Raw genomic sequence first — 13,093 nt, forward strand, 5'->3', positions numbered from 1 at the left:
ACTTAATCAGGAGGCAGCTTTTTCAGGAGGTGCACATAGAGAGTCAATGTAAAGATGCAAGAGGGGGCAAACCAACCAAGAGTTCACACACACACACACACACACACACATGTGAAATGATGCAAACAAGTGTCTGCGAGTTAGAAATCTGGTAACTTCAGCAAAACCATGTGTGCTTACTCTGGGCTGTATCAGTGAGAGACAACAACACAGTCAGCATGTTGACACAAGGATAGTAGAGTTTAAGCACAAACTAGCAGCCACTTTATTTTCCTTCACCTTGCAGGTAAGATTCATACAAATGCCAGAAACAACATGAGTTATCTTTTCATTCACTGACATTTTTCCACACGTAGTGAAGACAAAACTTAATGACCCATCAGTAAATATCCAAGGAGCTTCCAAAAATTGACCTTAATTAACAAAAAAAACAAAATGGTGCCCTCCCTTTTTGTTCACGTGAATGATTTTGTTTATCTACATTTACACATTATCAGCAGACACAGTTTCAGTCCACACAAGAAATAAATCCAGTGTTAGTATTATACTCTCTTTTTAAATATGTTTTAGTCTTAACCTTCTCCTAATATCAAGCTCTTAAGCTGCTCAATGCTCCACTGTGTTCACCACTTAGTTGCATGTAGCAGAACTACAGTGGCCAACGCAAACACACAATGGCCCTGACGAGAGTCTGTGTTTGGTTTCTCTGTTCTGGGCGACTGGAGAACAACATGGACGACTCTGTTGGTTTCTCTGTTCTGGGCGACTGGAGAACAACATGGACGACTCTGTGGAAGAGGACCTACTCTGTATGTAGATATAAATGGCTCATTCAGGCAATGAAAACACAACCAGTGTTTTTGAACCTTAGTTTCAGGTGATTATACTCTATGAATTAGATTCCATTTCTGCCAATATATCCCCCTAATTCCTACACACGGTACCCTTAATACAAAAATACTGATCAGTGCAGCGCTGATCAAGTTCTTGAGAGTTGATTTAACATATTAACAACTCAGCCATTGATCATGTCTGTCACCTGATACGACTTTTAGTACATAATGAATTAGGAGTGTCTTCATTCTTCATTTCTTTGTATCAGCAGCAAGGTTGAGTTTGGGTTTCTCTCCTTCGGTCTTTGCAGGTAAACCAAAATATATATCAATGCCATCAGATAATTGTTCAAGATAATATTTCACTGTGCCCTAAACTGAAATATGAATAAGATCAAGGCCTCCCTCGCTCATGAACATTGGCCAGCTCTGCTGAGACAGACCTTACCTGACTAAACAGGTAGGCCAGAGGGCAGCCCCAGCTCAGCACAAAGCATAGGGTCTCTGCTTTGAAGGTGAGTTAACAACTTCCTGCTGGCTTCGCGTCCTTTCCTCCGTATCATATCGATGAGGCGGCGTGCCCTGTTTGCATCGTTACTGTTCTCCTGAAGTATCGAGTCTTTCTCCCCGTCATTCAAGACACCATCCACCAACAGATCATCGAGCAGCTGATTGATAAGCTCTCTGGACATCCTCTCCACAAGTTTACGCCTCAGTCTGGCAAGCGCCATGTCTAGAAGAAAAAGATAGATAGATAAAATAGATAGAGAAATACTTTATTGATCCCGAAGGAAATTCACTTTGCAGCTGCTCCATAACACACACATTCCAATAAAAATAATACTTAAAATATAAAATTAAAGAAAGATAAAATACAAGAATAATAAAAATGTAGGCATAAAAAATATATACATTATGTGTTGTAAAGTGGCAGAAGTGGCTTATAAAAAGTGTGGAGAAAAAAAAAAAAGGGTTGGACCTAAATATTGGATTGTTCAGATTTTCATTTATCTGGTGGGTATTCAGTTTCCAATTTTGGGAATTTTTTTTTCCTTTTTCTGAGGAACGACAAAAAGAAAATTATAAATAAAAACAAATCACAGGGTTTCCCATACATTTGTGACGGTCCACTACTTTATCAATATTGACAGCCACTATTCATTTTCTATTTTCTGTTTGTTTACTATTTCAGATGGGTAAATTGTTATTTCATTGTAGAGCTACACACAGCATATTAATTCACCCAGCTCCTCCTTGCCCTGCTCCCTCTCTGTCTTTATCACAAGAGCTCTGCACCGGGCACAGTTGGGCTAACTGTTAGCTTCACATGGCTAAGGGCTTGGGTACATGCAGTGTTTTTAACCACCTGGAAACCCCGATGTCAATCGCTGCTTACTACTCCTGTGGCTACTCTGTGCCAACTTTACGGAAGACGAGAACGGCCATGTATTTTTTTTTTTTTTTGTGCACTGTTATCTCGTGATAACGACTTATTATTTCGTTAGATGCCTCCTACTGCTGCTGTTATCATTAGTCACACTTCTACTGTTATTATACACATGATTATTGTCACATACAGCCCCCACAAGCTTCTCTCTCCCTGCCTGCAGGGCTGTCCCTCCTTGAGGCAATGAATGAGGAAATAATCGCCCCGGCGTTTAAACGGACCAGCGTTTAATACGCAAAATGGGGTCAAACCCCCGGCGGCTATTAGGTGCCTGGCGGCTATTTGTTACCGGGTGATTATTTGGAAATATACGGTATGTGACAATAATCATATGTGTATAATAACAGTAGAGGTGTGACTAATGATAACAGCAGCAGCAGGAGGCATCTAGCAGGACCACAGCAGCTCTTTTAGGCTGAAATCAAGACGATCACATTAACCAGTGCGCAATCATCAGACTTGACAATTATCACGAGATAACAATCTTTGTTATATCGAGATAACGAAATAATTAATTCATTATCACGAGATAACAATCTTTGTTATATCGAGATAACGAAATAATAAGTCATTATCACGACATAACAGTGCACCAAAAAAAATAAATAAATACATTCTCGTCTTCCGTACAACTTCACCTGAAGTTGCTAAGCGACCATAAACAGAAATCCAGAGTTTGTGGCTGATCTTCTCACAGGCGTTGTTTTTTAAGTGTCTCTGAGGCCTAAAATGTTGTCTCCATTGTATGGGTAGCCTTGATAAAAAAAACAAAAAAAAACAACTGCTTCAATCATAGACTAATATTTAGGGAAGAAAGGGACGCTATCTAACGGCTGTGATTGGTTGTTCCTCATCACATCACGTGGTGTGTGTTGTTGGTTCCAAAGGTGGAACGTTTTTTATCTTAGGGTGTAGCCGTTACGCCCTGAAAAACAGACACTTGAGAATGCCTGTGTGCTGCGACAGCATCCCTTTTGAGTGCACCTTCCACGTGTCTCCATTGACATTATATTCAAGGGGGCCAAGAAACACAGGATGTGTGCGGGCCCTAATGTTAACGATTATTAACAGCTTTAATGACAGAGATGAGCCATTTCAGTGTCGGTGTGAGTTTGTTGGGACTGTTTAACAGCTCGGTATTGGATGTTAGCCGCTGCTGCTGCGGTAGCTTGTGCTAAGGGGCAGACGTACTGAACATTCGCCAGGAGAGCAGCTCTGGAGATGGTCCTTTAGTCCTGCGTCTAACCTGCGTTACAGACAGGCTAAATCTTATAATCTCAAATCCTACATTTGTGGAGCTAGTGTACTGTTTCTGCACTTCTGTTTTACAGCCCTTTGTCAGACATCATCTCAAATTTGGAGCCTATTATTATGACCACCCACCTCCACCCTAGGCCAAGTTTCAAATATTCACTGCTGATTACTCCCAAAGCCCAAAAAATGCTATTTTGGATAGGGCTGCAATGATTAGTCGACTAATCGGTGACTAATCGACTATTAAAATAATCGGTGACTATTTTAGTAGTCGACTAATCGGTTTGAGTCATTTTTCATAGAAAAGTACTATAAAAGTACCCCAAAATACTCTTACTGCAGCTTCTTACACTCAAATATTGGCAGCTTTACACACTCGTTGAACTAAAACCCTTTAGCGTGAGTACGAAACAAGACATTAAATGACAATAATTTTGGGGTTTGGGAGAGACAGACCAGCATTTTTCAACATTTTAACAAATTTTTTGATAAAATGATTAGTCGGCTAATCGAAGAAATAATCGACAGATTAGTCGACAATGAAAATAATCGTTAGTTGCAGCCCTAGTTTGGGACGCCTTTTTTTTTTCCTAGAATGGCAAAGGCATGACCCACTCTACTCTTTTTCTGATTGGCTAGTGCTCGTTGCCTTCCTTGTATTTCATACATGTGTATTAGGGCTGCACGACGTTGGAAAAAACTAACATTGCGATTTTTTTTTTTTTTTTTTTGCAATGTATATTGCGATGTTAAAAAAATACAAGAATGCTCACCAGATGACTTGAGTAGCTCTATTTGGAAAGAATTAGGTTGATTCACACAAGTGGAATTAACACAAGTGACCAAATAGACGTTATTTAACACTTTATTTTAAGTAGTAAACATCTTTTAAACAAATCTACAAATAAAAGAGCAGCTGCATCAGCCCCAAGTGGTTCACACAAATCCAACAATGAAATAAAAATCTGTTTGAAAAACAGCAGCGAAGTAGTAAACATCTTTTCAACAAAAATATGAAAAATAAGAGCAGCTGTATCAGTGTACCATGTCTGTCGGCCAAGTCACAGCACGATTTCATGACTCCACAGTCATGTAATGTGACAGTGACTTTCAGAACGGGCAGAAAAGTCGTGTAGTGTGTACCAGGCATAAATCCTCCCTGCATGTCGCTCGTTTTCAGTGTGTGACTACAGCGTGTGCATGAGAGGGGGAGGGGCTGCTGCGTGCTCAGAGAGGCGAGAGACAGAGAGAGAGAGGCGAGCGGAACGGAGCAACGAGCGGAGATTCAGAGCTGCTTTTCTGAAGCAAAACAAAAGTTTACATGTTCTAAAAAAAGAGAAAACCTTGCACGTCCTGCGATGTGACTATCGCACATGCGCACATCGCGATGACGATGTTTAAACAATGTACCGTGCAGCCCTAATGTGTATTTCTACTGAGTACTCATTATATATTATGTCTTACCAGACATCACCGGAACATCACCAGTGTTTTGATAGTCATCTGAAATATAATCCAGATAAACAATATGTAAATTTTATGTTCTGCATTCACAATACAAGACACTTAATTTAAGCCATTTTAGCTAAACAAGAATGATATACAGGTGCCGTAAATACACACCTCACAGAATATCATTTCATCACCGCTGACCTTTTCGAATCGCACAGGTCCACACTTGTCCACTTGTTTGGTGTGTGAGTCCGAGCTGGAAATTACTGTCAGGTTCGTCAATGAACACTTCGAAGAAGTTTGGGCCACACCATTCATATATGAGCTTTAATTTCTGTGACAGAAATATATAAAAGGGAAAGGAGCAGAGTTAGACTTTGTGCTGAGGTCAATTTTTAAAATGGGATAAGTTACACGCCTGAAGAAAATCTTCAGGTGACAAGCCTCAGGGGTTGTATTTTGCCAAAACAATGCAATGATAGGACATGATGACGCCTCTGCTCTACTCGGTGTGTCTGTTTTCCTGGCTGTTTTTCTGTTTCAGGATGCGGGTCAAGGAAGAGGGTCGTCATTAACCTCATGAGCCACATCGGGGCCTGGCCATGATACAGAAGCTCACCACCTACCAGAGCCTCCCTCCTCATTTTCACAGATATGACTGATGACTTCCACGTTTGTTTGGTTATTTATTGTTATTTTGTAAATAAATGAGCTCTTAAGTATTTGTTCACTCGTCTCATTTCCCATCATTGTTCCAGCCTAAGAGCTGGGATGTAACAATATCTTTTATCTAAAATGTTGACATTTTGGAAAACGTGCTTGTCTGTCTGGTAAATCGGAACACAGTTAGCTTAGCTTAAACCCTGAAAGGGGAAGCAGCTAGCATGACCGTGTTAATCCTTATGTTTGTCCATGAGTTTCATCCTTAAAGAAAACGCAGTGTATTTAACAAGTTGCCATTTTACGAGAGATAATACAGACTGTTAGTTAGCTTAGAAGGTGCTGGTCAGCAGATTTTGTGATCTTTGGACAGAGCCAGGCTAGCTGTTTCCTCCTGTTTTCAGTCGTTATACTACGCTAAGCTAACCATCTCCTGGCTTTAGCTTCATATTAGTCCATTTTATTTATTTCTGGACAACAATTAAATCAATAAGTAAAAACAGTCCAAACTTTACCTCAGGGTAAATTTCTGCAGTGTCCTTATCAGCTGTGAGGGTGAAATAGTCGCGCATTTTCAGGGATTTTGCTGGGTATGGCTTTTGGATCATTTCGTATCCACTGGATAATTCCTTGTTCTGTATTTTCTGTGGGAGGAAAAAAGACATCGTCAGCACAAAGATGCTTCAAGGTTACAGCAGCCAACATTGCTGCCAGTGTTTTGAAGTGTGAATCAACATGGTGCCAGTACGATATGTAATCACCTCTTCTAGAGCCGGATCACAAGGGATCACATAGACATGCAGTGTGAGGGATGTTCTGATGGTCTTGAATATTAACACTTTACAGTGAATTCTCACGGAGAAGCCGGCTTTCATCAGGACTCCTCTTGGAGAGAAAGCTGGCTGAGACAACTTGACATGGGATGATGTGACCTCAGACACTTGTTCCACAATGTCTCCACATGTATCTATGTGGAGGACTGCAAACTTGTCTAAAACTGTAGGGTTGTCTTCTGCACAAAAGACACGTGTATAAAGGTTTTTAAAGACATACGTCAAACATTACTGAGGTTGTTACATCTTGTTTTTATCATATGATGTTGCTTACCTGTGCAGATCCAGTGTGGCAAATGTGCTTCATCTAACTTTCCAGCAATGACTGTAACGTCCAGTAGGGGACCTCCAGGGATGTACTGCATGGTTTCCAGTCTGTCCAAGTGCCCCTCCCAAGAGCCAAACTGGTACTTGAAGCTGACCTTTTCCTTACAAACCCAGCGCAAGCCAGAGACACTGCATTCAAAGGCACCTGCTTCAGACTGCAGGCTAATTCATGAAAGGGAAACAAGTATTTAAGTTTGGGTCTCCTTTGTGCTAGAATATTGTAAGATCAGAAATGTCGTTAATGTAAACAGAAAACAAAATCTGCCTTATTTTAATTTGCTGTGAAATGTAACAATACCACGATAATTGTAATAATGTATTGGCATTAATGTTAAAACACCGAAAAAGATCATAGTTTTCCTTCTGTGAAAATGTGTTTGCTCTGCCAAAGTATTTGAAGACATTTTTTCACCTGTAAGTTGGAACATCATCTGCATCCCCACAGTTCACTTCAGGCTCAAGTTTAATCCAGTCATGCTCAGGGAACAGATCACTTCCAGTTGCCCCCATACTCAAAGGAGGATCATTGTGTGACGTCATCTGAAACAGGTTAAAGTAATAACTTACTGTAGATTCACAGTATATTCGAAACAGTAGTACAGCTGATACTTTTGTTGTGGTGAGATAAAAAGAGTCTTGAAAGGTTCTGTATGTGACATTCAGAGCATTAATGTAGCTGCAATCAACTATTTGCTGTGTAAAGATTTTAAAGAGTAATGACATCCTGAGCAGAGAATGAAGTCACGCTCACTCAGTGTGCTGTTATTCAAGCTTCTCTGTAGGCTACTCTGTTGTGGTCGACGGTCCTGCTGTGAGTGTTGTTAATGCATGTTGGGCCGTGTGTGTTTATCCTGCTAGCTAGCTAATCTGCCACTGCACAACACTCAGAGGATTTACCACTGACAATGCCATCCTGACCCACGCTGGTGGGACGCTGTAGTCGGACAGGTCAAACTGATATGATGCTGATTTACAGGAGAATTCATGTCATATGGAGGATAAACCATGAACATAAACTACAAATCACCTGTAAAGCATTTTAATATCTATCATAATTAAAATAACTGGAGACTGAGAACAAACTGATATATGGGTCTGATCACTTTTTTAATGAATTGACATCATTCCAGACAGGATGTAAGTGTGTCTTTGACTTCCTATACGGACTGAAGGCTGCTGGAAACTGTCGGGAAACTGTCCGACTTCACTGCGGCTTTTTGTCACCACCCCCCACTGCGGCCACCTGCTCTCATCTACTTTTCAGGCGAGGCGCAGTTCATCTCCAACGAGCCTATTAACAAAGTAGCGGAGTGAGAGAGTGGTACATCCTGTCAGCCGAGGGGTTTCCTATCTGTGCAGCCCAGCACTGCAGCACCTCCACGGCCTGTTACATCCAGACGGTCCCAGTGTTTCCTCTGCAGGCTTCACTTCACTTAGCTGCCCGTTAAACCCGCTGCTTCTTCCCACTTTAACCTGAATAACAAACCCGGGCTCGGTGCTCAGGTTGGGTCCAAACGGAGAGCCAGGGCTAGCTGGGAGGCTAGTGGAGGCTAACTGGCTGTGCTTCCCTCCGGTCATGCTGCTGCGGCTAACGCTCCGCTAGCCACACAGCTAGCTCCGGTTTGTTATTCAGGTTAAAGTGGGAAGAAGCAGCGGATCTGTCTGGCAGCTGAGTGAAGTGGAGCCTGAGGAGGAAGCGCTGGTTAGCCCCAGTTTCACTACAGGCAGATTCACTTGCTACAGGAGCGAGGAAATAAAACCTGAACACCAAATCAGAGTGATCTCTCTCACCGACAAGCTCCGCCGCCGATGCAACATGCTCAATTGGCCGGAAATTTGGAATGAATGAGGAACTAACTATTACCTAATCATTACCTACCCTTTTTGTGTACCCTAAAGTAAAGTGAGACATCAAAATGAGTAGGTAATGAGTACTGAATCATTACCTACTCATTTTGATGTCTCACTTTACTTTAGGGTACACAAAAAGGGTAGGCAATGATTAGGTAATAGTTAGTTCCTCATTAGTTCCTCAGTAACTACTCCTCTGAAATTTGATCAGGAGTTACTGAAGAACTGACCATTAACTTATAGTTAGTTCCTCATTAGTTCCAAATTTGTTTCATAGTAACTACTTTAAATTTTGTGCACCTCAAACAACTGTCATGTGAACAACGGTGTGATCAGTATACAGTACTTTACACGCAGCCCCCGTGATAAATTCTTTAAGCTTAGCCTACCTAAAATGTGACACACTATCATATTTATTTCTAAGGCATCCTCGGACAGATTAACATGGATGGTCATATTAATGTGTATGTGGTCTGAAAATAATGAACAAAACTCTTCTCAAGAATCCTGCTGTCTGTGAATTTTTTAAGGAACTAATTGTAAAGATGATGATGAAGTAATGAAAAACTACTCATTATGTGTCACTTTACTTTAGGACATAAAAAGGTTAACTAATGGACGGGTTATTGAGTAATGATTCTGTACTGATGAAGTAACTAGTTCACTAATCATTAAGTCGTGATTAACCCCTCTAGGAAATTTGATCATGAGTTAATGAAGAACTGACCATTAACTAATAGTTCCTCATTAGTTCCTCAGTAACTACACTAATTTTGTGTACCTTATTGTCAAGTGGGAAGAAGTAGAAGCGTTTTATCAGAGTGCATCTGTCTTTGGTCGGCATCTGTCTTTTAGTTGGAGGGGAGAACTTTTCAAAGCGTTGCATGACCTGTGTGGATGAAACAAACAGTGTGTGAAATTAAGCAAGGCTAAGACTTAGACCCAGTTCAGACCAAAGATTTGCAACAAGACGAGTTACAAACTTGCAGCTACTTGCAGCGGTCTGCAATGCCAGTTTAGACCAACTCCACCAGACGAGACAGTGTACTGTCTCCACAGCAATAACTGCATGTGCTTCTGTTCTAACTTCTGGCTTTTCAGGGGGTTTTTTTTATTAATTTGTAGCTTGCTAAAATATTAATGAGAGTAGTGACAGTGAGGTATTTGCTACAGTTGCATTTTTAGTAATGGAACAGGAAAACATTACCAACCTGAGATTCAGCTAGACTGCATTCATTGTGGCCTTAATACGCCACAATGACCTAAATAACCAGCTCTGATTATTTAGTCAAAAAGTATGTATGTGTGTGACATGTGCAAATACAGGGAGCAGCAGCAACCCACTGTCCAACACTGACTGTGAGGATGCAGACCGACAGCTATGCTAACAGCCCCAGGGATGTAAATGAGAGAGACTCAGGATCAGCAGGCATGGAGAGCTGCTAGGTCCGTGTATCATTCGTTCATTCCATTTTCAGTTTAAAATCAAAAATACAAAAAATGGTTTGTTTTTCTTATTTTTGATTTTATGCTCACATCAAAAATAGCAAATCGAAAAATGGGCCACGATTAAAATTTGATTTTGATTTTTCATTTGATCCAACTTGCATGACCCGGAACTACTTTCTACGGAAGCGCATTGCATTCACTGGATAAAAAAACAACACCTAGGCTACAACCTAACGTTACAGCAGCCTACAAGCATTCTGTGTCAGTAAATCAGCTCAGACACTGTTAGAAATGTAGTATTCAGCCTAATAACATGCTACAGCAGTAATAACGTCAGCTTTAGTCAAATGGCTCTAGCTCTCCCGGTAAATGTCATAAACTCTGGACACATTTTCCCTGTATGTTGACATGATAATGGCCCAACTCCCAGATTGCTCTTAGCTTAAGAAGATCTTTCACTAAGAGGGAGTTGTAAGATCGAGCTGACCCACTCTTAACACTAGGACTGCCAGGATTACAGCGCCCCTCCAAGCGCCTCAACGCCGTCATATGTAACTTCATTGTTTATGCTGCCCGTGTGCTCAGAAGCACACAAAAAATGCATTTTTGAGTAATTTCCGAGAACTTATGATAAAATAAAAACATATTACAGACTATAGAATAGGACTGACAACCTCTCCAATGTCTCATGTCAATTAATTAACACTATTTGTCGGCTTTTTATAATGCCTTTTTTTTTTTTTTTTTTTGCTGCTGCGCTGCTGCTGCTGCGCCATGTCTCCAGTTGAAAGTGGTGATTTGCTAAATACATTCTACAATAATAAATTAGATTAACTTTTGGTCTATAATATTGTTGGCTATATTACGCATTTTAATAAAAAAAACTTAAGAATAAAAGAAAGACACACACACACACACACACACACACACACACACAGTTCAGCCGCAGTCCCGCCGGCGGAGATTACATTCATTTTTTATTATTAACAAAATGGTTCTTTATTGACCATATGAATGGTTTTGTTTTCAAATAAATATTTGGAAACAAAAATGTATGCTTTGGTGTATAGCCTACCTGTATGGATCAAAATGTATTACGGTCGGAGGTATAAATGCTCAGAAGTCTAGTTTGTTTCATTTTTGTAACTTAAAGGCTTCAGAAAACATACAAGACACATTTTTAGGAAAAGTCATAGGAAGACAGGCTTGTAGGTTTTATCTAAACAGAGTTTAGAGTTTAATTCTGCAGGGAAACACGTGTCCTTACTGTGCATATTGAATCTTGAATCTATGTTTTATGAAGACCCTGTGTGCACTCAGAGCTGTGGCACAAGTTATGCACCGAAATCTGGCGGAAGAAAAATATTAAGACGAAAAATACGTAGGCTGTTTGTGACTCATGCGCTGATGAAGTGGTGGGTGATCAATGTGCCTGACATTGATTGATTTAGTTTCAGCACTGCGGTAGTGGCCAGCTCTGCTGAAAATGCTCATATGATTTTAAGGGCTAGGGCTACGAGCCTATTTTGGTGGCTTATGTAGCCTATGTTTGAACCATTTAATTAAAATATGTCTGCATATCAAAAGCCAAAATTTGAATATGTCGTTCATTCTTTAAGTAATGAAAACATTTTTCAAGATTTAAGACTGGTCTATGTACTTTTTGACTGTCTGAACACTGACAATTAAAGGCTTGCAAATAATTAATGACTGGTGAACTTATGTGAATTAATGTAGCCTATGTGAATGCAGGAAAGTGAGAATTGCCATGTAGGTAACTGAAAATTTTCCCGACAAAATGATACATTATGTTGCATTACTTTAAATAAACAGCCTTTCAGTTAAGTGTAACGTAAGGTCTCATCCACTTATTATTATTTGAATATGAATTATTTGATAGTTGCCGCAAATAAATGAATGTATGGGTATGCATCAAAACTCTACCAATAAAACCAAAGAAGACGCGCAGGTAAAACAGTTCAACTTTGGAACAACTTTTCACCCCTTTCCCGGTAAGGGAATTGCTCATTTGTATACACAACACTTGATAAGTCTAAATAGGCAAGAATCTAAAGGACAAGAATATGTGGGAAGAAAATGTAATTGCCTGTTGAAGACATTTAGATAGCAACTTGTATAAGCTGCAGATTTTTAGTATTCGTGGTTTATTCTTTCAATTAGATTCAAATTTGCTTTACTGGTGTAAATATCACAACAACAATATTGCCAAAGCATCAAGAATCAATTAATGAATTTCATGAATTAAAACAAGAAAAGAGTAGCATAGTACTGTTAAAACTTGCTCTGTTTGTGGGCGTACATGTGTGTTCGAGTTATATTATTGTATGTGTGATTTTGTATATGTGTGTATATGGGGAATAAATAATTAAAAGAAAAATAATAATAATAGTAATAATAATAATGATTAAAATAATTGTGATTATTATCACAATTAAGTTATCTTTTTTTTGGTGAAAATAAATGATAATTTAATCATTAAAGATTCCTTCAAGACATGTTTTAACGTATATAAATGTTTCTCTTTGAATAATAATGTATGCTATAGTTTTTCCACAAAAAAAATCAATTATATTGTTAAAATCCTTAAAATGACATCTACACCTTCTCCCTCATTAAAAATGCTAGAATCTATCAATATGCCAATTTTATTCTTCATCCCAAAGGTTTCACTGTTAAGTCCATTCTCAGTGTATGTGCACTGGAGGCTTCAAGTTTCCACATCACACTTGTGTAAGTTGAACATTGGACCGTGACTGGCTTCTAAAATATTTGTGATGTCACAAATCATGCTTGTAGCCCTTCCAAAGAATGAACGACATATTCAAGTTTTTGGCTTTTGATATGCAGACATATTTTAATTAAATGGTTCAAACATAGGCTGCATAAGCCACCAACATAGGCTCATAGCCCTAGCCCTTAAAATCATATGAGCATTTTCAGCAGATAAATGTGAAAACAGCCTTCGA

At 39.6% G+C, this 13,093-nt stretch overlaps 1 protein-coding gene across 1 annotated transcript in view; it reads right to left on the reverse strand.

Moving 5' to 3' along the window:
* Positions 1–872: 872 nt before the first annotated feature.
* LOC126401418 (NACHT, LRR and PYD domains-containing protein 1 homolog) overlaps positions 873–13,093 on the reverse strand; it is a gene marked incomplete at its 5' end in the record, with an annotated part of 18,650 nt that continues 6,429 nt past the window's right edge. The window contains 8 exons of the mRNA XM_050062661.1: positions 873–1,566; positions 4,999–5,037; positions 5,188–5,320; positions 6,162–6,290; positions 6,408–6,658; positions 6,754–6,968; positions 7,219–7,346; positions 9,439–9,546. Of these exons, the coding sequence (XP_049918618.1) occupies positions 1,286–1,566; positions 4,999–5,037; positions 5,188–5,320; positions 6,162–6,290; positions 6,408–6,658; positions 6,754–6,968; positions 7,219–7,346; positions 9,439–9,546 (1,284 nt within the window). The remainder of the gene's footprint in view (positions 1,567–4,998; positions 5,038–5,187; positions 5,321–6,161; positions 6,291–6,407; positions 6,659–6,753; positions 6,969–7,218; positions 7,347–9,438; positions 9,547–13,093) is intronic.

This window comes from Epinephelus moara, chromosome 2 (genome assembly GCF_006386435.1).
Source record: "Epinephelus moara isolate mb chromosome 2, YSFRI_EMoa_1.0, whole genome shotgun sequence".
NCBI lineage: Eukaryota > Metazoa > Chordata > Actinopteri > Perciformes > Serranidae > Epinephelus > Epinephelus moara.